Here is a 26,188-nt window from a genome sequence, read left to right as displayed (position 1 = left end):
CTTCCAGGTTTCTAATAAAGAGTTAGCCAATTAGAGTTTAAGCATTACAGGCTTTAACTTTACTCAGCAGTATTTGCAATTTATTTTATTAAGTAAATTTTAAGATTTTATTTATTTATTTGAGAGAGAGAAAAGAAGGAGCAGAGGGAACACAAGCAGGGGGAGTGGGAGAGGGAGAAGCCGTCTCCCCACTGAGCAGGGAGCCGGATGTGGGATTCGATCCCAGGATCCTGGGATCATGACCTGAGCTGAAGGCAGATGCTTAACAACTGAGCCACCCGGGCGCTTCTGCAATTTATTTTAATTAGCAGTGTGCTATAGAAGAGAAAGACTATGGTTTGTCCTGTTGACAAAGGGAAGGTAGGCTAAGGGAGGGAGATAATAACAGTCTATTTTTAGGGTAGGTGTGAGATCAATGGCATGGTTTAGTTTGTCTTTTGATAGTTGGTGAGAAAAAGGATTTACAGTCAAATTAACCAGTATTAATTGGTTAACTGAGACAATGCAAATTTCCTTTGAAACTATTAAATCACCTTTATTATTTCAAAGGTATTTTACAAGTTGGAATGGGAATGACTTTGATTTCATTTACTTCCAAGAAATAAAAATGTATGTAGATTTCAAGTAACTAAGTGTGGTTACTTTTTCACCATCCCATAGTGTAAATGTATGTTCTGAGTGAGTTTTATAGGTTTCTCCAGAGGAAGGGTAGTTTGGCTGCACAGATCCCATGCTCTCAAGGAATCTCAGGACATATTCAGATACAGTGAACCAAATTCAGCCACATCTCTGTTGAATTGTTAGAGTGACTGTAGCTAACCCTTTCAGTCTCACTTGGATTCCCCAGTGAAGAGAGCTTTGAACTCTTGAATACCAGCAATTCCCATGGGGGTTTTCCCTAATGGGCCAGACAAAACCTTTTGAGTGTGTTGTGCCCTGGGTTGTTGTACAGTAAGAATTGAGAAGAATCTCTAACTACTTGGTTGTACAATGTGAAATCTGATACTTTCAGAATGAACTGGTAACTCTGGGCTAGAAAAGTGATTGTACCTTTTTTTCCCCCGTAAACATACACATATATTTTGTTTCAAAAAACACGAGAACATTATACAAGTTTTAAATTTATATTTTGCAATAAAAGGTATCAGTATATGCATTATTTATATAACTTCATCAGGGATGGAATTTGAATCAGTGCTATAAACATGTTGCAGTCACTAAATCGAGATCATCACAGTGAACCAAAATGCATAGTTGTTACGATGTAACTTACATCCAGAGAGAGAGAGGTGTGGGGTAGGGACAAGCTGACTCCCCTTCTGGGATCATAACCCGAGCTGAAACCAACAGTCAGATGCTTAACCGATTGAGCCACCCAGGTGTCCCGATGTAACTTATTTTTTAAGACAATTTTATAAGTGCCTCATTTGAATCTGCTCTCCTGACAACCTCCTGGTAGGAAGAACATTTTGTATTATTCTCATTTATAGGAATTAACTCCAATAAATTGTGACATTGGTCTAAACAGTGCTGTCCAGTAGAAATGTAATGGAAGTCACATATGTAATTTAGTTTTCTGGTAGCCACATTTAAAAGTAAAAAGAAATAAAGGTGAAATTAATTTGAATATATATATTTTGTTCTTTTTTTTTCTGGCTTGCCTTAAGCATATCTGCAGAGGTTATAGGGGTGGTGGGATTTAGATGGAATTGGAGCTCTTGGGCTCCTCAGCCCTAGCAGGTTGTGCCTTGTAGAAATACTTGAGTCTAGAGTTGTGAGACATTACAGTTCTTCAAAAAGAATATATTGTTTAGCCCAGTATATACAAAATATCATTTCCATATGTGATCAAATTAAACATTAATAAGATTAAATTCTTCCCGCATACTAAGTCTGAAATCTCATACTACATCTCAAATCGCAGTAGCCATGTTTGAAGTGCTCAGTAGTCATATGTGGGTAGCAGCTACCCTGTTGGTCAGCCCAAGTCTAGAAATCAGAGCTTTAGTTCCAGTCACCTTCTAACATATCTAGTCTCCGAACATCCTACTAACTGAAAAATCATGGGTGTGATGTGCTCATGAGATAATTATAATTATTTGTATCACACAGTATTCCTGTTGGTAACAAGCTAAATAAATTCTCTTGTTTCTTACTTAGTTTCTTGGAATTATCAGAACATTTACTTATGCACAAAATTATATCAGCTGCCCTTATTCGATGCATTTACATTTTAGGTATGAGGGAGAAAAAAGAAATACATGCACAAAAAATCACATTTTTAACTTGGCGTGTGAGGGAAATAAATGCATTTATGGGAAGGTAGAAAATAAGGATAGACTGGCCCCTGATGATGGTTGCTAGGGAAATTTGAATTCACTTCAAATTTTAGATATTGAATATCTAAAATTATTAGATATTAGAAAGGGATATTAGAAAGGAATTACTGTGAGTTGAAGCAATCAAGTTAGATATGCTTACAGCAGGGGTGATTTTCTTATTGTAATTAACCCTTTATTACCTTCAGGATTTTCCATAAGGAGATAATATTTACTCATTTTGCTCTTATATCTATTTCTTTGCTTTCTAATTTTCTGTGATCTCATCTTTATAAGACACTTTACCTGAGTTTTGTGTATGTGTGTTTGCTTTGTTTTTTGCCAAGTACTCAGTTACTTTTACTGTTTCATGTTAATTAAAGGAAGAGAGCCTGAGGTTTTTATGAGCAAGGAGGAAAAGGCAGGTTTTTAAAAATAGAGCAATACATATTATACTGTAAAGGTGATGAAATATTCACCATGGCAGTGGATCTGCTTTACCCATAATGCAAAATACGCTATTTGCATTTGTTTTGCCAGAGAATTCTGAAATTAGCATCTGTGTTAAGGAACGTGGGGAAGGTAATATACTGCATGGATTGACAAAAGGCTGAGACTTAATTCTGATTGCATTTGAAATTACTGAGATGAGTATTTCTGTGTGTGTGTGTTTGTGTGTGTGTGAGGGAGAGAGAGACAGGAGGGCAGGGAAAGGGTGTGTCACAATCCAGTTCAACAAATACTGACAAAAAATATCTGCATGTTTACATTCTTAGGTCCCCCTGGCTTTCCACTATAATTTACATTTTCCCTGGTCCTGATTTATAACATATATTAAATATTTCTTATTTAGAACTTGAATTCCTATGGAAGACATTTGGGGGTCAATAAATCATAATGTGTACATATGGGTGAGGTGTTGTGATAAATGCTTCAGAAGATATGAGGAAGACACCATTCTGATACTGTCAGCAAGCTTGGGGCCAGAGAAGCAGAGCAGGCTGGGGATCAGAGCAGAAATGTTATGTGATATAAAGATGTATGGTTTTCTGATTATTCTCTTGGGGCCCCACTGTGTTCTCCTGACCACTTTCCGCTCCCTCCACTTTATGTACCAACCCTTCAACCTGTGAGTCTCCTGCCCTCTGTTTACACCAAATTTTTGGTTGCTTCTCCACAATGACCAAGATATGCCTTGCCTCATACTCCTGTCCCACCCCCTCCCATCATAGCGTTATCTTGGTCTGTTAGGATTTACATTTATTTATTTATTGTTTATTATTTGAGAGAGAGACAGAGCACCAGCCGGGGCGAGGGGCAGAGGGAGAAGGACAAGCAGACTCCCCCAGGAGCCCATCAGAGGGCTCCATCCCAGGACCCTGGGATCATGACCTGAACCGATGTCAGTTGCTTAACTGACTGAGCCACCCACTCACCCCTTTTCTAACATTCTTACACAGCAGTTACGTGACCTCTCAAATACAGTGATTTTTCTCTCCAGCTTACTGAAGCAGCCTTCTCTTTATACTTCTTTCCCTGAAGAAATCTTGAACTCTGTTGGCGCTGTCGCCTAGCTTCCTGAACTTCATCAGACCTTCTGTCCCTAAGATCTTTGGGCCCTACCACCTTCTACCCCACTTCTGGTTACTTTAAAACCAGAATTTCTTCAGTAATCCAGGGTCCCCTGGTCAGAGCTCAGTTCTGTCTCTGATATGGATTGATCTTACAGGCCAGTTTCTTTGCTCCTGCTCAAGGACTGTGGTGCACAGCTGTGTACATTGGGAAGACTATTGTCCCAATGTGGCTAGACTTCTTTTTTTTTTTTGTAAAGTCCATTTATAAAGCATAGGGACACTATATTTTTAACAAAAACACAAGCATTTTCACAAAGGAGAACCATCTGTTTAATCTCACCCTGATTAGGAAATAGAATATATCCCACATTTCTCATTTCAAAACAACCCTTCAGGGGCACCTGGGTGGCTCAGTTGGTTAAGCATCTGCCTTCGGCTCATGTCGTGATCCCAGGACCCTGGGATCGAGCCCCACATCCCCTCATCTGGCTCCCTGCTCCCTCCCTCTGCCTGCCTGCTCCTCCTGCTTGTGCACACTTTCTGTCAAATAAAATCTTTAAACAAACAAAACAACCCTTCCTTGACCACACATCACACTTAACCACTTTCCTTCTACCCTTGAGAGCCAAGTTCCTCAAAACAGTAGTCACTTCTGTTTCCCCTCACATATCCCAATTTCGCAAGCTTTCCTAGTCAATTCTTCACTCTCTTCTGATTTGTAACTATGTAGATTAGTGTTAACACTATATAAATGGACTTATACAGTCTCTGTTTTTGTCTAACTTTCACTTACCACGTTAGAAAGATTATTGATTTTGTGTAGCTGTAGTTTATTCACTTGCGTTGCTATGTGGTATTCTATTATGTGACTGTATGACAATTGATTTACCCATTTTATTGCTGATGGGCTTTTTCCCCCATTTTTTTGCTGTTGTGAAAAATGCTGCGTCATTCTCCTTCATGTGTTTCAGTGCGCATGCGTACACGTTTCCCTCCCTGTGAATGGTGTTTCTGGGGTCCCACAGGTAATACCTATGTTTAGCTTTAGTTGAAATTGCCAAGCAGGTTTCCACAATTAATAGTGCCAGGTGACACTCCCTCCAATAGAGCATGAGAGTTTCAGTTGTTCCACATCCTCATCATGGCTTTTTTTCATTTTGGCTATTCTGGTGGGTGTATAGTGCCATATCATTTTTTTAAACATCCTAATTATGGAAGTTTTCAAATATATAAAACGAGGAAAAACGATATGATAAAGCTCAGCTTCATCAACTATGAACTTGTATCATTTGGATTCGATCAGTTACACATTCCCTTAATTTCTTATACCTCAGTGTGTAAGCTTATCCATAGTTGTACCAGCCCTCTTATGTCCTTTTCTTCATTCTTATCTATTAATTAATTGATTGATTTTAAGATTTACTTATTTATTTTAGAGAGCGCGTGAGCGGGGGTGGGGGGTGAGGGGCAGAGGGAGAAGGAGAGAGAATCTCAAGCAGACTCCCCACTGAGCGTGGAGTCGCACGTGGGGCTCCATCTCAAAATCCTGAGATCATGCATGACCTGAGCCCAAATCAAGAGTCAGACCTTAAGTAACTGGCTGAGCCACCCAGGCACCCCCCTCCCATTCTTACTTAAAGGTGTCTTGTTTCCTATTTTCTAGGCATCATTCTTTTGTGGGGTGTTGATCCTTCAGTCTCTGAGTTTTCTGCTTTGTGTATTTTTAAACCTCTTTCATTCTACTTGCTCTTTCCTTTTGACTCATAGAAACATGCTCTACATTTCTCATTTCAAAACAACCCTTCCTTGACCCCACACCACACTCTACCACTTTCTTCCTACCAACACATTTAACTCTGTAGATAGATACATCCCATTGCAACTCCCCAAAGCCATTACTAAATCAGATTTGGCCTAGGTCACTAGTTGTGCTCTTTTTTCAAACAAAGAAGATACATTTCAGAGTCCTTTATTTACATAACATATTTTGATGAGTTCTTCCTGTATGGAAGGCACTGCTAAGTGTAAGGGATAAAAGATAAAAATACCTTCTCAACACTATAGGAGTTTATGTCCTAGTAGAAGTGACAGGCTTATAAGATGACAGTGAATTTTCATATTAGATATTGTTTATTGGTGCTTGCTTCGGCAGCACATATACTAAAATTAGATATTGTTTATTGAAAGATGATACCAGGTTGTGCTGGAACTGTTCTAAAAGCTTTTCATACATTCTTTAAGTCTTACAATGGAGTAGGCATTATTACTATTAATTCCCATTTTAAAGGAGAAAAACACTAACTTAATAAGGCTGGAAATTTGCCTATAGCCAAGCATTTAGTAAGCTCAATATGAATTTGAACCCAGATTTTTGGAGCCCATGCTATTAATGGACAGAACTGCTTCCATAATTCAATACGCTCATGTGTCACAAATGTCTGCACGTTTAAGTGAGCTCTTGAGAACTGCCGCTTACTACCTTTGAGTTGCGGAAGAAGGGGAGGAGATGGATGTTGGGGAAGACTCCTTGGTTGATTGATTGTCTAAAATTAGGACATATTTAGATCTGAAATAGATATTTTAGTTCAACACCCTTAATTTATGTTTAAGCCCTAAAGAAGCAACAACATGTCCATAATGATAGTGGGTTTTGTTGTTGTTGTTTTGTGAAAAATGACAACAGATTCCTAGTCTGGTATTTATTTCCCTGTTAAAAAAAAAGTTCACCCAGGGGCACTTGTCTGGCTCTTGATCTTGGAGTTGTAAATTCAAGCCCCATATTGGATGTAGAGATTACTTAAAAATAAAATTAAACAAAAACTGACAAATAAAGATTGACCCAAACTCCTGAACCGTGTGCTACCTAAAATTCTGTCTCCTTAGAAGTTTAGTATGCAGAGGAGTTCTGTCTCCTTAGAAGTTTAGTATAACAGAGGAAAAGTGTGAATTCCAAACCCTCCTCCACCCGTGGTGATTGGAGTGGGGTCTAAAACCTGCTACTGGTGATTCATAGTGATATTTATGTATTTATTTATTTAAAAGATTTTTTTTTATTTGTCAGAGAGAGAGAGAGTGCACAAGCTGGGGGAGCAGCCGGCAGAGGGAGAAGCAGGCTCCCTGCTGAACAAGGAGCCCGATGCAGGACTATATCCCAGGACCCTGGGATCATGACCTGAGCTGAAGGCACCCGCTTAACCGACTGAGCCACCCAGGCATCCCCATAGTGATTTTTGAAACAAGATCTCTGTGTTCAAGTGTGTTTACTGGTGAACTACTTACAGAATAAATGTGGCTTGGCAGCCAGGCTGCCTGGGTTTGTATCTTGCTCCCCTTAGTAGCTTAGATACCTCTCAGTATCTATTTCTTCACTGTAAAATGGGGTAATGGTCATACCTCCTTCAGAGTTATGAGAATTTAGAGTTAATATATGTACACTTTTGAAATGACACATAATAAGCACCCAGTCACTGTTAGTTACTGTTTGTTGTTAAGATAATGATTTCTCCATTTCCATTTCGGTTTATTTCCTGGACACCTGCTTGTTTATTTCTCAATGGGGGCGGGGAGCTGGAAATTTGTATTTTATTTATTTTTTTTAAAGATTTTATTTATTTGACAGAGAGAGCGAGAGAGCACAAGCAGGGGTACAAGTAGAGGGAGAGGGAGAAGCAGGCTCCCTGCCAAGCAGGGAGCCCGATGCGGGGCTCCATCCCAGGACCCTGGGATCATGACCTGAGCCGAAGGCAGACGCTTAACGGCTGAGCCACCCAGGCGCCCCTGGAAATTTGTATTTTAAAAACTGCATAGAAAAGCATATAAGTCCACTTAATGTCATTTCTCATTCTTATTAACTTATCTAACTGTAAGTATTATTTTTTTAGCTCTGAGTACATATTAACATACTGTACTGGGTAGCCCACATGGGAATTAAACAAGCAAAACCCCTAGACAGCAAAGAGCATAATTTCTACCTTCCTCTAAGTGTTTTTCTTCTGTCCCCCAGCAATATTGAAAGGCCTAGTTGGAGTAGTTAACTATAATAGTAACATATTTAAAATGTTTTTTTCTTTTTCCTTTCTAGAAAGACTCACTATTTAGGTGGCTTTTATAAATTGCTAATACCAGAAGCAACTTCCTAGTGAAAAGGAAAGTTGCCACAGATTAGAGGGAGGGTCAAGGAAATGATCTAAATAGCATGGCAGTTGCATTTTTTTTTTTTAAGATTTTATTCATTTATTTGACAGAGAGCGACAGCAGGGACACAAGCAGGGGAAGTGGGAGAGGGAGAAGCAGGCTTCCCGCTGAGCAGGGAGCCCGATGCGGGGCTCGATCCCAGGACCCCGGGATCATGACCTGAGCGGAAGGCAGACGCTTAAGGACTGAGCCACCAGGCGCCCCGGTAGTTGCATTTTTAAAAGAATTTCTATTTTATTTTTATTTTTTTTAAGTAAACTCTGCCCCCAATATGAGGCTCAAATTCAGACTCTGAGATCAAGAGTCACATACTCTACTGACTGAGCCAGCCAGGTGCTCCGGGAATTGCATTTTTGCAGATACTGGAATATCCTAGTGACTTGATTGCTAACACAGGCATCTGTAGTATTTGTTATTAGATACACACAACAGAATTAAACTTGTCCTGATGAACATGTCCCTTAAACATATCAGTTCCTGATTTACCTAGTTTATTTCTTAACATTAAAATAGTAACTCTTAAGACATTCTTTGACATTTTTCAAAAAATTAATATCGAGTAAATTATAACCATCGATGTTAAGGTCATCATAATGTACCCCTTCCCAAGAAATCAAAGAAATACGCAAGACTTTTGGAATGTAAATTTAAATTCTTTTTTTTCTAGTCTTTTTTCCCCTTTTTTGTTAATATCTTTGGAATGACTCCAGATATTTTGAGAAACCATGCATCAGTATGTAGTATTTTTTATTTTTGCTTCGTTTTCTAAGGATAGTTGAAAAATAGGACAAGTAACTTCTCTTCAGCTACAGTTGTGATTTTAGAATATTTACAAATAGAAGGGTTTTTTTAAGTTTTTCTTAATGTCCAGTTTTTCTCATGTTAATGGAACTATAAAGTTGTATACTGTTAATTTCTTATCAGATTTGCTAATATTTCTTGTAATATGAGTATTATAAATTAATAAGCATCAGCACATGACCAGGTTTGTTCAGCTTTTTCTGAGCTCTATCTCCTTTCTAGGGATCATTGTTCTATTCCTTTGCTTTCCTGGATTCATGGTGTCCCATGGCCCTCCTTCTTACACTTTTCCCCCAAGGACTGATGGTTTTGTGTCCCATTAATCACCACCTCTTTCCTTTCTTTCTTTTTTTTTTTTTAAAGATTTTATTTATTTATTTGTCAGAGAGCAAGCGAGAGAGCACAAGCAGGGGGAGTGGCAGGCAGAGGGATAAGCAGGCTCCCCGCAGAGCAGGGAGCCTGATGTGGACTCGAACCCAGGACATCAGGACCTGAGCCGAAGGCAGACACTTAACTGACTGAGCCATCCAGGCGTCCCCACCTCCTCTTTCAAACAGTAAACAGTTCCTTGACCTTCCCTCTACTCTGAGCTCCTGCTCTCTACTTAAAGTTCAGCAGTTTTGGCCAACACCAGGTCGGGGGGGGGGGGGGGGGTTATTTTTGTTTTATTTATTTATTTTTTTTAATAGATTTTATGAATTTCTTTATTTTTTAAGATTTTATTTATTTATATGACAGAGAGAGATACAGTGAGAGAGGGAACACAAGCATGGGGAGTGGGAAAGGGAGAAGCAGGCTTCCCGCTGAGCAGGGAGCCCGATGCGGGGCTCGATCCCAGGACTCTGGGGATCATGACCTGAGCCGAAGGCAGACACTCAACGACTGAGCCACCCAGGCGCCCCTTGAATTTTGTATTTTGGAGAGAGAGTGGAAGAGAGTGTGAGCAGGGGGAGGGGCAGAGGGGGAGGGAGAAAGATCTCTAGCAGACTCCCCACTGAGCCCAGAGCCTGCCACGGAGCTCCATCTTAGGACCTGAGCCGAAATTTGGAGTCGGACAATTAACCAGCTGAGCCACCCAGGCGCCCCTCCGGGGGTTTATTAAATGAGGCTTGGGACATACCCTTCAGAGATGAAGCCCTGAGACACTGTCAACTGAGTGAAAGTGTATGGGCTTCGGATGGGGCCCCGTAAACAATTCCCAACAATAGAGGAACACGTTGTGTAATACAGAGGAGGCAATTGAACACGGCCTGTGAAGAACGGGGCAAACTTCAGAAAGGAGGTGACAGGTAAGAGGTACTTTGATAAGTGGCTAGAGATGCTCTCAGTGGGAGAGGGTGGGCCAGGGGAGAAAGTGGGCAGCATGCACAAACACAAGTGCTCCACAGATAGGACTTACTTTTTCTTCTCAGTGCTTCCTCTCGTTTCTTTGATTTCCTATGTTTGATTGGCCCCAGATACTTTATCATAGTTCCGTCTTTAATAGAGAAAAGTCTTAACTGATTTTCACCTACTTTTTTTTTTTTAAGATTTTATTTATTTATTTGACAGAGAGAGACCCAGCGAGAGAGGGAACACAAGCAGGGGGAGAGGGAGAGGGAGAAGCAGGCCTCCCGCCGAGCAGGGAGCCCGACGCGGGGCTCGATCCCAGGACCCTGGGATCACGACCTGAGCCGAAGGCAGACGCCTAACGACAGAGCCACCCAGGCACCTGATTTTCACCTACTTTTAACTGCATTACAACTTGTTAATTTTTCTCCACTGTTTTGAAATGGACCATCTTTCATCTGTTTTCCTTTTCTTACATGAAGGTACTTGTGCCTGTGAGTTGTGTTTTTTCTTTTCTTTCTCTCCTTCCTTCGTCCTTTTTTAGCTGAGTCTTTGACTTCAAAATCAGATGTGAAATGTTCACTGGGGGTACAGAGTAGGAGGACACACAGTAAAGTAGCAACTTCAGTAAAGCAGGAAAAGTGCTTATGATGGAGGCCTTATCAGTTGCCCAAGGTGTACATACAGGACATCTAATTCAATCCATGTTTGGGCACAAGGAATGCCTCCTAGAAGATGTGCCTGGACTCAGACGTGATCTTTAAAATCCCCGTGCATACACCATCACTGGTCAGACTTAACATTTAGTATCTTGTTGATAGAGGTAAAAACATGAAAAATATGTTGGAAGCTATTCTGTTTTGTTTCCCAAGTGATAGAACAATAAAAAAAACCTTCCTTTTTTCAGCAAATTTATTAAAAGCTAGCTTCTGGTTTTCTGACCTAATACAGTTAAATTTGTGTTTTTTTCCTTCATAGCTTTGGTGTTCTTTAATTTTAAGACTTACTCAAAACATAATTGAAAATTTTCACGTTTACTTCTTTCTCTTTTTAAATCAGCCATAAAGTTTCATGGGCACTTTCCATTTTCCAATGATTTTAAGATTGCAAGAAGAAAAAGATAACTGAAGACCATCCAGGTCAATGGGTAGCTTAAACTTGAAGAAGTCTGTTAGAGAAATCAAAGCAGGTCCTTGGTTCAAAATGTTGCCTTCCTGCTAGAGGAATAGAGTCTTCCATTATCTTCGTTTCTCCTCCATTCTTGGGGCAGAAATAGATCTTCTAATGTTTGGTAGGTGATGACATCATCAAGGCTAAAAAATACTGTGATGAGCTAGTGTCATTTTGATGCTCCAGTAGAAGTCAGACTGGGCAGAAGAGAAGCTCTGAAGATCCGAGTGTTTGAAATTTGGAGATTAAAAAAAAAAGCAAGCAGAAAACTGGGAGATGTTATTTCAGTCACTGCCAAAATGGGATGTGATTCAGTTTGTTTACTTATATAATCCAGTGCTGAGTACTTATTAACTGGATTCTGCAAATACTTGCAGTTCATAATGTTCTACATATTTCACCACACTGAATATCAGTTTAAATAAAATTAAAAGATTTGTTATTTGATTTAGTTTTCAGGCCGTGTGTGAACCTGCAAGTAGTTTGCAGTTTAAATTATCACTTAATTTGGGCGCCTGGGTGGCTCAGTTGGTTAAGCGACTGCCTTCAGCTCAGGTCATGATCCTGGAGTCCCTGGATCGAGTCCCGCATCGGGCTCCCTGCTCGGCAGGGAGTCTGCTTCTCTCTCTGACCCTCCCCCCCTCTCATGTGCTCTCTCTCATTCTCTCTCTCTCAAATAAATAAATAAAATCTTTAAAAAAAAAAAAAAAAAAAAAAAAATTATCACTTAATTTGCTGCATAAATAGAATTGGGCAGCACCTGTTCGAAAGAGTCTTCAGAGACACTGCATGGGACCTAGTGTCAGCCTTTTGTCTCCTACAATTTGTGACTGTTGCATACTTCAGCACTTGAAAAACTATGCCTCTGTGCAGAGAGCCCCTTCAGTGTTGCTAGGAAACCCAGTGACTGTTTTGTACAATCTTGAGATTTTAATTCATTTCTAGTGCAACACATTGAAGAGCAGTTGAATGTTTTAAACATTTTTTTTTAGAAAGAAATGCTGAAAGCCATTTAAAAATCTGTTTAATATTTTTTTTAGCAGCACGCATTAAGAAAATACCAGTATAAAGCAGAAATGGGCAAACACCTTAAAATCTCAGTTCTCAAAAAATAACTGCTCTTAACAGTTTAGGATATATCTTTGCGGTCATTTTTATACATATGTAACTGTTTCCTAAGGTAGTGTTTTAAGATAAAAGTAATTTTTATGTGTCAAACGAGAAAGAGTGAAAGATACTATCATGAAAACTGAGTTGCATTTTATTCTAATGACTGCAATAGAAGTACAGAGAGCATGGTTAGGATTTGAATATGTACACATTTAGATGTTTGGTGTCATTTGACTTTTTTGATTTTTATAAAATAAAAACTCAAAAAGCACAGAGGGACCAGAAAGTTTTAACTTTTTTTTTTTAAACAAAAGTTCGTTTTCTTTTATATTCTGGCTTTGATATTTTGGGGCTATGTCTTGATTCATTTTGGAATGGAATTTTCATTCTGGAGTGTACTCAGATTGTTCTTACCTTAATACATAAAGTATCAATACTCAGACAAATGGAGGTAACAAATTGTAGCTATAGAAAGGAGATTCTCAAATAGCAGGAACAACTTCTGGTAGATTAATACTCTTTTTCAACCTTTATAAAACTGATCAGATTTATGATCTAGTCACCAGTTCTTTTCTGATAATGTGCAAGGAACTACAACAAGAGATAGAGGCATCCACAAAAATTTTTAAACCCTTTTGGGGCTAATGATTTAAATCAGGACATGGAATTTTAAAATTTACTTAAAGATGCAAGGTATGGGAAGAAGACAAGCTCATCAACATCTAGAACACATGACAAAACCTTGGAGGCTACCTAATAAGTCAACTTCACAATAAAGCTTATAAAGGAAAAAACCCCAAGATAGTATAAATACTAAGTAAGTGCCAAAAGGGTAATCAGATAGCAGAAAGTAAAGTACTGTGAATATTTGTAGAAAGACAGAAAGATAAATCACTGTAGGCTAGAGAGGTAGAAGAGTGCCTGAGTGAATGAGGTAGGAATTGGAACTGAGTTTATTAGAAATGGTAGAAAGTATTTATTGAGAGGATTGAATATTAATTCAGGAGAAACACTTGAGATTATACACATAAATACCAAATCATAATTTTAAATAAAAATGTGGACATGAAATGGAGATTGGAATAGTAATGGACCTTTTTTAGGATATTAAACAGTCCATTTGGACTGAATCACTGGGTTTGGATGGTATATCATCAGTTTTTGCTTGTAACAAACCAACCCAAACTCCAGAGGCTTAAAACAAAAAATTATGTGTTGCTTTGTGATCCTGTGGATTGCCAGTTTAGGCCAGGCTGAGATGGGAAGTTCTGGTCACCCATGGGGCTGCAGGCAGCTGGTCTGGAACGGGGGCTGGAAATTCTAAGGTGGCCGCATATTGAGCACTTGCAGCTGTTGAACACCTTTGTTCTCTCCTGTGTGGCTTGGTCACTCGGTGGCAGGGGTCTGAGAGGGCGAGGGTGGGGGCAGCAGGGTCTCTTGAGGTCTCGCCTCGGAACTGCGCTCAGACTATTCTGTTGGTCAGAGTTAGGCTAGCCTCTGATTTAAGGGAGCAGATAGTCTTGTGTCCAGTTTGGATCTGCTATTTGAGGAGTGCCCTTAAATGTGATTAAAAGCTTACGATGGTGCTTGAATATAAATGGTTCAAATGTAACATCTTTCATTCTCAATCTGTTGGCTTCAACTTTATTAACATTTTATTACAAGTGACAGTTGATATGTATTAAGCTTCTTTGGGGATAATGGAAAGGATCGTGGGGTGGCTGATAATTTAATTCTTCATTTTGGTTTGGTCTGTTGGGGTTTATTATTTGAAAAAAACATCAAAGTCATCATTATAGAGAATTAGGACTTGGATTTACTTACTCTTAATTTTGCTGTAAGATAGTATTTTGGTGGCAGCAGGGGAAGGAAAGGGGAGAGAGGCAGGCCCTATGTACCATAGTCTTCATGTTTAGGGCCTCTTCCAGGTCACCATCCAGCCCTGCAAGTCAGTGTTGGGTGATGGGGAGGACCAAGTGAATGACCAGTTGAGACTTTGGTTCTGCATACAGAAAATGTTGGGTTATCTCAAGGAAAACAGATGTGACAAACTAGTGCTATGCAAACTTTCATAGTGTAAATAGTTTAAAAAGTAAGTTTTGTGTGGTAGTTTATTTACATACTAAATTTACATTTTATATCTAATTGTTGACTTTTTCAAACTTTGATCTTACAAGACATACGTAGTGAACAAACCTATTTTTATATGTGAATTGGTATGAACAAAATTGTTTTTCTCTTGAAAAACAAAATGTGAATGGATTAAACTCAGTATTTTTTCTCTGATATGTATCAAACTACCATTTTGCTTGTAGTTTACTTTTACCTTTTTTTGCATGTGAATGATACTAGTTTGGTTATAGTAAACCATTAGGAGCAAAGAGGAGACTTACTGTTTAGTTCTCATAAAGATACAGTGGGTTTAAACCATCTCTTTTTAACAGACTTAATCAGAAGAGTCTTGGAATTTTTGTTTGGGCCTCAGGACATCTTATTTTTGTTTTTATATACTTTTCAGATATTGCCATTCAGCATTAATTCTCTGTGATCTAAGTGGAAATTTTATAGAATACAAATTCCAGAATAAGTTATGGAATGTTAAGATGTCTTTTTAACAATAATATGATGGACTTTTTCCGAAAAGAAATGGGAAGGAATGGACAGTAAGAGAAGTCTTAAAGATAATATTAAGGTCAACTATTTGATAAATTCAAAAATACATAAATTCACAGCATTTCTTCTCTTTGAGTTGTTATCAGATTTATTGCTTAGAAATATTTTTAAGGGGTGCCTGGGTGGCTCAATTGATTAAGTGTCTGACTCTTGATTTCGTCTCAGGTCATGATCTCAGATGGTCCTGAGATTGAGGAGATTGAGCCCCACATCAGGCAACTGGGCATGGAGCCTGCTTAAGATTCTCTCTCTCCCTCTCCCCCTCCCCACCGCTTGCTCGCTCTCAAAAAAAAGTATTTTTAAGCGTTCAGTAAAAATTACAGAATCTGATTTAATAAATAAATATTTATTTAACATAAGCTCTATGCCCAATGTGGGACTTGAACTCATGACTCCTAGATTAAGAGCACATGCTCTACTGACTGAGCCAGCCAGGCACCTCTAATTTAATAAAAATTTAGAATTAAAGAAGCCTTGGTAGAAAACCTGTCAAAATTCATCAGCATGTGTCCCAGCAGCAAGAGTTACCAGTGTTGTCTATGGCACTGTGGCAAGTAGGAATAAATGTAGCCCTGAGTTAGTATGATATAACTGACCTTTTAGAGACTAGCTAAATTCACTTTGAAAGATCTGCTTGGACATAGAATACCCTCTACCAATAGAAACTTGTATCTCATATGATGTTGGGAGATTCGCAATGCTCTTAAAGGAAGTTGTATCAGATAAGATGATACTAATATTGGCATTCCATTTCTACAAAGGCACAAATTGAAAACTGGGGACCACTGAGTTTGAACCTCATCGCTCTGGTCACAAATCGCATCCTGTTCTCCTGAACAGCTGGGGTGCGCTAAGCGTGCTGCCAGTCTAACAGCAGATGCTTAGTCCATGTGCATGTTTCTTTCTCCAGATTTCACCAGAAGTTTGAGTATCACTACTCCTGATCAGATGATTGAAAAGGCCAAGGGGGAAACTGCTTATTTGCCATGCAAATTTACCCTTAGTCCAGAAGACCAGGGACCACTGGACATCGAGTGGCTGCTATCACCAGCTGATAATCAGAAAGTGGATCAAGTGGTAAGTTTGCTGAGTGCTTGCTCACTTAGTAGATGTCTGTGGAACTTCTTAGGTGTCCATCACTATGCTGATCACACAGGCAGGGGTGGAGATGGGGGAGCTATGTAAAAAGCCCCAGACTTCTCTGGCTTGTGGTCTGGGTGAGGAAGACAGTCACTGGATGGAAAGTGAGGACACATGTGTAATGGAATGAAATGGGTAAGTGGCCTGAGATTTCTTAGTGAAGGCTTTAAGGAAGAAGAGGAACTTAGGAACGTTCTGAAAACCTGGAGTTGGAAATGTGCGTGAGGGAGTGGTGGGAGGGGTATATGGAGCAGGCATGATAGATAGCACGGTAGGAACATGCATAACGTGTTAGGGGACAGCAAGTAAACTAGACTTTGTGAAGAATTAGAAAGAATTCAGCTTTTTTGTTTTTTGTTTTATTTCTTAAATTTTTTTTTGAGAATTCAGTTTTTAATACAAGGATTCTGTTACCACTATAAGGGTCATCGAGTGTAACAGTGTAATGCAAGTACATATTACAGCAGTCTGTTTTCCATATCCTTCAAGTTAAATATCCTGAATAATGATTTCTTAAAAAGCAAAACAAAATCTTGATAGCAGAACAGTTTATAAAATATTTAATCTAAAAAATGAAATAGCAAAATACTGTTATAGAAATTTTTCTAATTATAAAGTATTAAGAGCCCAGTGTTGAAAGCCTGGAAAGCCAAAAGTGGCACAAAGGAGGAAAATTGCCTGCTATTCTCTCCAAATACATGTATCACACTTTATTAGTACTAAAATATTTCACTTAACTTAGAATATTTCATATTAGCTTTATCTGACACGTTTAGTTCTAAAAAATAACACATTATATTAGATCAGGGAGAGAAAAATAAGTCCATATATTTACAGGAATATAGTAGTAATACACACATTTGGAAGAGAACATTTATTTTTATTTATGGTCCATAGAAAAGAAGAGGTTATTAAGCCATTTAATGACTGAAACAGTGCAGTTAGGTAATTACTGTTTTTGCAAATTCAGACAGTTTACCCCTGATGTATTTGTGAAGGAAAAAACTAATGTCTTCCCAGGTTGTGAATGACCAGGGCCACCTCCTCCAAGTACTTAACCTCTGTCCCGATTCTGCTACTGGAAGGAACTTCCTTCTGTCTTCTCTAAGCAAGATAGAGCCTGACCCACTCTGTCTGCTCAGCCCAGATACCCTGTGCCTCTCTGCTTGCTTTCCTTGGCAGCGCCAGCACCTTGAACGTAGGCTTCTATTCTCCCTGAGGTTCTGCATATCCCTCCCCTGGCAGTGCCAGGGCCACAGAGCCCGTGACCACTTCCGTGGTTCAGATGAATGAACGGAGAGCATGGGTCTTAAATGCTTCTGGCTTAGGACTCCTGAGTGAAGCCCTCTGAAAAGGTACGTCTAGAGACCAGGAAGCACAGTGTGCCCTGTAGCCTGGCGTGTCCGTTCGTGGCAGGAGGACCCAGAGTCTTCTGTGCTGAGTGGGAGGCAGAGCTTTATTGCCTACGGGACTTCGGAGACAAGTATCAAACTAGGAACTGGGTTTTAGTGTCCATTTCTGGGTTAAAACCTAGCCTTCAACCTAAAATACGGTAAAATCAAACCGAAAAGAAAGGTAAAAGGGATAGGGAAAGATGATGCAGAAGAGGATGCTTATATAGAATTTCAGCTATGTTACCTGTTAGCTGAGCCATTATTTTAATTGAGTTAAACTAGGAGTGACTGTAGCAGGGGACCCGGCTGGAGAGGTTAGCCATCCTTGGTCCCTGTGGGATCCCTGTAGTCAGCAGGTACCGTGTCCTATGCACTTACTATGTGCTGGGCAGTGTTTTATAGGTTTTAATTATACATAGTTATTTAAGCCTTAGAACACCCTAAAATGAGAACTTTTATGCACGTGAAGAAGAGGAAATGGAGGCCCAGCGTCACACAGCTGGCAGCAGATGCGGCTGGGGCTCGGACTCAGGTCGCTCTCCTGCCACACTTGGCGATCCCTTGCACCATCCCATACTGCCTCTGTCCTCCTGTAAAATAGGAGAAAGACAGGGTTGTAATGAGAATTCACTGAAATACTGTATACATAAGGATTGTAGAAGCTTAAAAGTCCTGTAGAAATTAATGAAGTCAGTACCAAGTCAAGAAGCATACCGAGTCAGATGGATCTGGTGTGCATCTTAGCTGGGGCTTTGCACATGTTCGTCTGTGAGAGCCACTGCTCCCCTCAGCTTCAAGGGCAACTGCACGGCGCCACTGTCTCTGTAGCGTTGTGAAGAGGAGTCAGAATTTTCTGGTAAATGTTAGTTCGCCGCCGCGTGACCACCATTTGTAGTATTGTTTTCCTGGGAAAATACTAAGGGAGTTTACAAAATAACTCACAGTGAGGACACATGTCAGACTCTCCTTAAAAAACTGCTAAGGTGTGTTTATAGCAAAATGAGGGATTGAGTACCGTAGATTGAATAAGGGAGTCAGTAGTTAAATACAGAGGAAGCTAGGACAGCCTCATTTGAATGTCAGCTGTGGACCTTTCAACTGCTTTTTTTAATCTACTTAGCGAACTCGTATTGAGTGCAGACATTAAATATATAAATTTAAAAATCTAGTGGACAAGGAGTGGGGTAAGCATGGCAGGGGAGGTGATGATACCGAAAAGAACCCAAGTCCCTGTCATCAAGAAATCCTGCCGAGGACACTGATTCCGATTATACTGCCCATAATTACATCTCAGATAAAAATTACTTGCAGGATACAGACTGTAGTCATGTTCTCTGATTATTACTTGAGTTTGGTGCCACTGCTCTTTGAACCTTGGGTCTCAGGTGACCCGAATGTAGGATTTCATTAGCAAATGTTGAAAAATTATAAAGTATGTTAATTTGGGTGATAGAGATGACCATTGTAATTCTCTTCCAAGCCAAGTTTAACACAGTTTATTTTCCCTCTAAATCTAGCCTTTGGTTATCTCCATTAAAGCTTGTAACAGTGGCTCAGAAAACTCAGCAGAATTAGAAAGGGGTCTTTGCTTTTAGTCTCAGAAGACTAGTTGAAAGGTCCCGTTAACCCGGGCACATGTATTTCAAGAGGTTTATTTTATGACTTTATCTTTTAGAGTCTAGAACCCTCAAGTGCCTCTGACTTTGTATTAAGACAAAAAAATGTTGTCTTTTTTGTTGTTGTTAGATTCCACAGGTAAATTATCACCAGCCTTTTTTGTTGAATAGGGGTGGTGGTATTTACCTGAGTTGACACATGTGATTGACATACTGTAAGCTCTGAGACAGCTGAAAAATAGAATGTACAGGAATTCACACGTCTTTGTTCTTGTCCAGTCTAAACCGCTCTCTGACGTAGGGCTATATTACTTATGTTGGGTCTTGGCTTTCCTATTTATTTATTAACATTTTCTTGTGAATTTGTTTTTATTGGGATATAAGGGATAGGTTGGGAAATGTCGTGTGGGTTATGCCCTACCAGGGAAATGCCCATTCTGATCTTCCTGGGATAACTTCTGGAGCCTTTTCTTTTTCCTGGAGCTGCTACTGTTGCCTCTTCAGGTCCGCTGGTGGGTGGCACCTTCAGGTCCACCAGCAGCCTCTTCAGGTCCGCTGGTGGGTGGCACCTGGTTTTCCATTTAAAATGAAAGTGTGTGACCATACCCAAGGATCCCAGTGCTCTCTCTCTCTCTCTCTCTTTTTTAAGATTTTATTATTTTTTAAATTGAGCACCGTAGAGAGAGAGAGAGTGAGTGGGTTGAGGGGCAGAGCGGGAGAGAGAGAGAATCTCAAGCAGGTTTCACACTCAGTGCAGAGCCTGACTTGAGGCTCAGTCTCACGACCCTGAGATCATGGCCTGAGCTGAAATCAAGAGTCAGACATTTAACTGACTTGAGCAACCCAGGTGCCCCAAGATTTTATTTTATTTTATTTTTTAAAAGATTTATTTATTTGAGAGAGAGCACAAGTGGGGGGTGGGGACAGAGGGAGAGGGAGAAGCAGGCTTCCCACTGAGCAGAGAGCCTGACACAGGACTCGATTCCAGGACTCTGGGATTATGACCTGATCCGAAGGCAGACGCTTAACTGACTGAGCCACCCAGGTGCACCGCCCCCCTCCAAGATTTTATCTTTAAGTAATCTTTATACCCAACGTGGGGTTCAAACTTACAACCCTGAGATCAAGAGTTATGCATATGCTCTACCTACTGAGCCAGCCAGGCACCCTGTGATGTCCTGTTCTCTTAATCTGTGATTTGAATAATTGTAGTTTTCCTGATAATACTGTTTTTATTCTTTTTTTGGATCCTACAGAGAGTACCGTGGTACTCCTTTAATGAGACAGAGGGTTTGCTTATTTGTTTTTTCCCTGTCTTATTTTGGTTTTCTTTCAGATTATTTTATATTCTGGAGACAAAATTTACGATGACTACTATCAAGATCTGAAAGGACGGGTACATTTTACAAGTAGTGACCTCAAATCTGGTGACGCATCAATAAATGTAACAAATTTACGGTTGTCGGATATTGGGACATACCAGTGCAAAGTGAAAAAAGCTCCTGGTGTTGGAAATAAGAAGATTCAGCTGACAGTTCTTGGTAAATTGTTTGTATTAATGTTACTTGTTACAAAGTAATACAACACGGTTCTGTAATAGCAGCATTTGAAGTAATTCTAATGTCCTCATAAAACATAAAACTAGCATACTTTTTGGATTAAAAATATAAGAAGTGACTGACTTCTTTATGAAATTCATAAAAGAGTTTAAAGGCAAATGACAGAGTTTTGTGATAAAAAAGAGCCCTAAACAGGGCATTAGGAGATCCAGGTTTTTTTTTTTTGGTATTATTCTCAGATTTGCCTTGAAAAAGAAATAGAATCTCTTCATTTCTTGGGCCTCAGCCTACCTTTTTGGAACATAAAAAATTTAATTATCCTTAAATCTCTACCCTGTTCCATTCATTTCAGAAGTGTTTGTTATGGGCATTTTAAGCTTTTTCCACACTACATAACTTTAATAAATGAGATTTCTATGATGAATAATTGGAGTATTTAGAACCGAGAAGATGGAGTGTAGTAGAAGGAATATTAAAGGGATAATAAGGCCACTAGACATCAGATAATCATTTAACCTCCCTGAGCATCACTGTTTTTCATCCTTAAAATAAAGGGATTAGACAGATGATCACTAGGATGTCTTGTTTTCTCTCTGACAGTTAAGAAGGGGATCAGTAAACTGTCAAAGACTGCCATGTTTATTCTAGATTCTGTGCTTGTCACAAGCACTCTTAACTCCTTCTGACTGAGAAACTGAAAGGTTATTGTTCATAAATATACATGTAAAGTCTTAGCGCGATAGACTTTACCCAGCAGTACAATGGCTGCCATGTAGAAAAACACAATTGTCTAGCTCTGTCTTATGACAGGAAATTCCCCTGTTTTGTGACCTAAGGTGTTCTGTTTTGGGTTACACTTGGAGACCCACTTTGTGTAGGAAATTTGGATCGCCAGAACTGCCTAGCGTACCCCTGGAGATAACTAATCAGGGCAGTTCTCCCCCCACATCAACTCTACCTCATTCCTTTTCTTTTAGAGAAACCCCGATTGGTTGGGGGGGGGGTGGAAAACTTTAGAGGTGCTGGATTCCAGACTCATTTAAAACATCACTCTTTTCTAAAGAATGAATATCAATATCAGAGCAGGTAGAGACTGGGAACAAGAATGTGGATTTTTGTGCACTCCAGTGGCAACTTCAGGTGTTGTCTTGGTTGGTAAGACTGCCTTCCACTGGCCGCATTGTTGAGTGGGCACACAAGGGAGTCCTGGTAAAAGGCACTTCATCCTAAATGGCCCTAGTTCAAAATGTTTCCTATGGTATGAAAGCCAGTGAACCTAAACAGGGAACCAGGAGAGGGAATATGGTAACATTGGGAATTCTAGCTTTCTATGTCTACATTTAGTAAATGTGGAGTTACCTTTCTTTTTTGTAAATGTGAAAGCGGGTTTAACTTGTCTGAACTCTTACCCCAGGCCCAGGCATACCTCGGATTATAACTCTGATTGTGTATCTTCTTTGAACACATTCTCCAGGAAGCATTGAGTTAAGATAGAGATGGAATTTTAACTGGTCCATAATGTACCAAACTCTACCTGTTATCAGAATTATTTGTTGTGGACCCTGAGGTGGGCAGGTACACTGGGAAGAATGCAGTTGCACACATTTCCAGAAACAGTGTGAACAAGCACAGTGTTTGTGGGTGTGTGTATGTTCCCATGGGACCAGGTTCTGGATTGAATTTGCAGGTCCTGACTGAAGGGACCCCTATAGCACAAGGCAGCTCATATCCTAGAAGGAACCCGAGTCAGTAATAATGGTTGGCACATCATGTGGCTAAGCATGCTCATGACAGCAGCCAGGACTGCCACTCAGGAGAAATGACCGGTTTTCATTAAACCTCACCACCCAGCATCTCATACGTCAGGATGGGTAAGTGAGAAGCGCTTACACAGTAACTCCTTTTGTCACGTCTGTAGGGGATCACTGTGGCCTAGCAAGCTGTGAATCCAAAGCAGGGAGGGAGGAGGGGTTAAGTGGAGGGTAAGAGGAGAAAAGGAAGTGATTGCTGAGGGGAGTGGGGATGACTAATACTCTGATTTGAGAAGCTGTGTCAGAGCTGGCGGAGAATTTACTGTAGCGCTCTTCCATGTTTTCAGATGAGTCATGGCTGCTGCTGGGAGAAACTACCAGAATTTTCTCTTGAAAGTGATTGTTGGGTGGAAGCTTCTGTTAGCTTTACCTGAGAAATCTGCTTGGATAGTCTGGAGGAAAGATAAAATGAAGTGCCCTCTAGGGGCCAGACTGTTAGTCCAGTGGAGCTCAGTTCACTTGGAGGCCCTGCCTAATACCTTGATTCGCTTATGGGGAATCTGGAGGAGATGCCACCAAAGTGTTCACAGAGTAACGACGTTTGTTCAGTGTGCCCTGTGTGCTGTGTGGACATGAACTGGGATGACTTAGTTGCCTCGGTGTGAGAGGTGAAGTGTTACTAGAGTTTTCCCCATTGCCTGAGCCTGCCCTACTCTTTGAGATATGCCAGAAGTTCATGTGGATGCAGCTCAGTGACAGAGGGGATTGATTGAGGGTTAATATGTGGCCACACATCACTAGCACCTTCTGCCCCTGGACCTCTGAAAGGGCATATTATTGAGACCTTTTGATATAAACAAATTGGCTGGTCTTGAAGAGTATAACAACAATTAATCATTTCCCGGTTGTATACCGCGCAATCGCATGTGCGGTAGCTCGGTGAACGCTGGCCCTGGGGGATTTGTATTGGTATTTGTATTTGTATTGGTAAAAGGCAGGGCATTTTTTTTTTTTCCATTTTTTTATTTTGAAATACAAAATAAAATAGAAAAGTTTCTCTGTTAGAACAAACCTATTTTCCTCTCTGTAAATTAAAAAAAATAACGTATCTTGGGACCCACTTTGAGACTATGCAAATATCTTGTTTCCCCTCAAACTTTGCCCATGGTTTTCTGTGCACGATTTCACCTGGAGACAAGGTATTTTTTTCTTATTCCATAACTTAACCCATTTATTATAGGCTAGCAGTGTTTCCAGTGGTGGAGCTTCTCCTGGTCTTTCAACTCCTTCAGTCTTCTCATGGCCGGCTTTACTGTGATGGCAGAGGTGGTGCTGTAGGTCCAGGCACTGTTGGCTACCGTTTTCACTCATGAACCACAATGCCAGATCCCCACAGCTTGTTTTTTCATCTTGGTTTTGCCACAGAAGGAGCACGTGTACTTGGCGTGCTGGCTTCTTTCAATCTTCTTCCGCCATTTTCCTGAGGGAGGCACCATAACAGGTCCCACACTTAGCCACGATTTGGACCTTCTTGATGCCTTCAGCTATGTCGCGGCAAACTAGGTCTGAGCCCAGAGAGCAGGGTATTTTCCACCAAGCAAAAATAGCATTCCTGGATGGGTGATGTGATGATAAAAGTATATCCTATCCTGTGTAGGAATTTCGAGTGTTTCTCCCGTAGACTGGTGCAGGCCATTAGCTTGGAGGGCTGATGATGGAGTACAGCATTACTACACTGGTGGGACGCTGCCCAAGTACAAATTGATGGACATACACCTTCTCTTGAGAAGGACTGTTGGCTGTGCCAATGATGGTGGAAGCAAATGTTCTGGGGACAATGGCCAGGTATCCTGGAACCGCAGGCCAAAGAAACATTATTAGAAGACAAGACTTTTATCTGTGTTCTTTGTGGTTTTTATCTTTCTTTCAATACAGGCAAGTGCAATGCATTAAGAGTTATCTTCCCTGTGGTATAATGGTTGGGGTTGGCATGTGAAAGACTTGCGCTTTCTCCTCCCAGTAGAAAGCAGGTGGGCCCCTCTGGAGTGACACCCAGAAGCCAGTGTTGGTAACATCTGGTCTGCTGTAGATGGTGTGTATCTCAAGCTCAGTGGGGCCTTGAATTTCCTCAGCAGTCACTTTAAGTAACTGCCCATTATTGGATATGTTTGGTTTATGGGAAAGGGATATTTTTGTTAGAAAAGATGAAGGTTAGGGTTAGAACACTGTCTTACCAATAGATTTTTGATGTATGAAGCATTGCTTTAATATCTCGCAATATCTGCTAATTTATGTAATGAAGGATTTATTTGGTAGTTTGAAGAAATGGAGAATAAAGTTCACTTCGTTGAAGATTCACAGGATGAAATAATTTGCAAAACTGATTTAAAAGTTTTTAATTGATGTAGTCCCCAGGGTAACTGATCAATCTGAAAAAGAAACACGTTTGCTTAGGAAAATCATCAATGTAATTAAATGCATGTGTTCATCCTTGTTAAAAGGTACAGGCAGTAAGAAAGTGGAGAAATAAAGTCAAATTTAAGTTTTATCAAGAAATGTGTGAAGAAGTGAGATCATGATTAACAACCTTTGTTAAAGATGCTCCCCAATAATTCTCTTGGTCAACTTTGGAAAACAGTTTGAACGTTTCTTACTGAGTTAAACATGCACTTACCAAATATGATCCAGGAATTACCAAGAAAAAGGAAAACATGTATCAATATTTACAAAGTGTTCAAGCAGCATTTGTAATAACACAAAACCCATTTACATTTTCACAGCAGTGAAAGAATAAAAGCCCATCCAGGACTTGAAAGAACAAAAATTAGCTCCGACTGAAAAAGAACAAAGCAGTCCTGCTGTTTCTCAGAATGGAAGACGTGCAGTAAAAGCCTGCAGGCTGGCGGGAGCACTATTCCTCCCAAGGTTGTGGAGCAGGAGTAAACTAGAGGCTACTGTTGCTTCCCCTGTGGTGCCCCCGCTCTGCACTACTCATCCTTTTCCTGGGGTATTCCGTTGCTAAATGGCCCCCATCTCCAATTTAATCCCTGCTTCTCCTAATCCTGCCTCAGAAACAGCATCTGCTTTAGGACGGGTCCACGCTGCTCTATAGACCATGCTCCGAATCCTTCAGATTCCCTCCTCTGATGGTGACAGACTACACACCTGTTCCTGTTGAGTTTAGCTGATTGAGTTTTAACACGAGCCCTAAAACTGGAAACCATGTTCATCGGTGGATGAATGGAGAGGCAAATTTGTGTTCTAGTCCCTTGATAGAATACAGCTGAGCATTAAAGAATGAACCACTGACTGCATGGATCAGTCTCAAGAGCCGTACGTGAATAAAAGGAGCAAGACAAAAAGCCAAAGTAAATGGGTATTATTCCATTTATATGACTCTAGAAGCAGCGGAACAAATCTAGTGTGTGATGGAAATTTGATCAGTGGCTGCCTGGGACCAGGGTTGTGGAATCAGATCTCAACATGAGGAAAATTGCTTGGAAGAGGAGGCGAGCCACACTTAACGGTGGTGCTTACACAGTTGTTAAAAATGATCATC

General features: G+C 40.2%; 1 protein-coding gene and 1 pseudogene across 3 annotated transcripts in view; one reads left to right on the top strand and one right to left on the bottom strand.

The window, feature by feature from the left end:
* The window catches only part of CXADR (CXADR Ig-like cell adhesion molecule), a 40,635-nt gene that overhangs the window by 5,792 nt on the left and 8,655 nt on the right, over window positions 1–26,188 (top strand). For 2 of the 3 annotated variants that reach the window (XM_032406287.1, XM_032406290.1), the window contains exons 2-3: window positions 16,080–16,246; window positions 20,656–20,860. In XM_032406287.1, coding sequence (XP_032262178.1) covers window positions 16,080–16,246; window positions 20,656–20,860 — 372 coding nt within the window. Of the gene's footprint in view, window positions 1–10,582; window positions 10,699–16,079; window positions 16,247–20,655; window positions 20,861–26,188 lie in introns of those variants that run through there. The other variant, XM_032406289.1, reaches the window with a different exon arrangement.
* Window positions 20,867–24,504, bottom strand: LOC116634141 (annotated as a pseudogene).

Source organism: Phoca vitulina, unplaced genomic scaffold, assembly GCF_004348235.1.
Source record: "Phoca vitulina isolate PV1807 unplaced genomic scaffold, GSC_HSeal_1.0 scaffold8, whole genome shotgun sequence".
Classification (NCBI taxonomy): domain Eukaryota; kingdom Metazoa; phylum Chordata; class Mammalia; order Carnivora; family Phocidae; genus Phoca; species Phoca vitulina.
The sequence above is the reverse complement of the archived record's forward strand: the minus strand, read 5'-3'. Positions and strand labels throughout refer to the sequence as shown.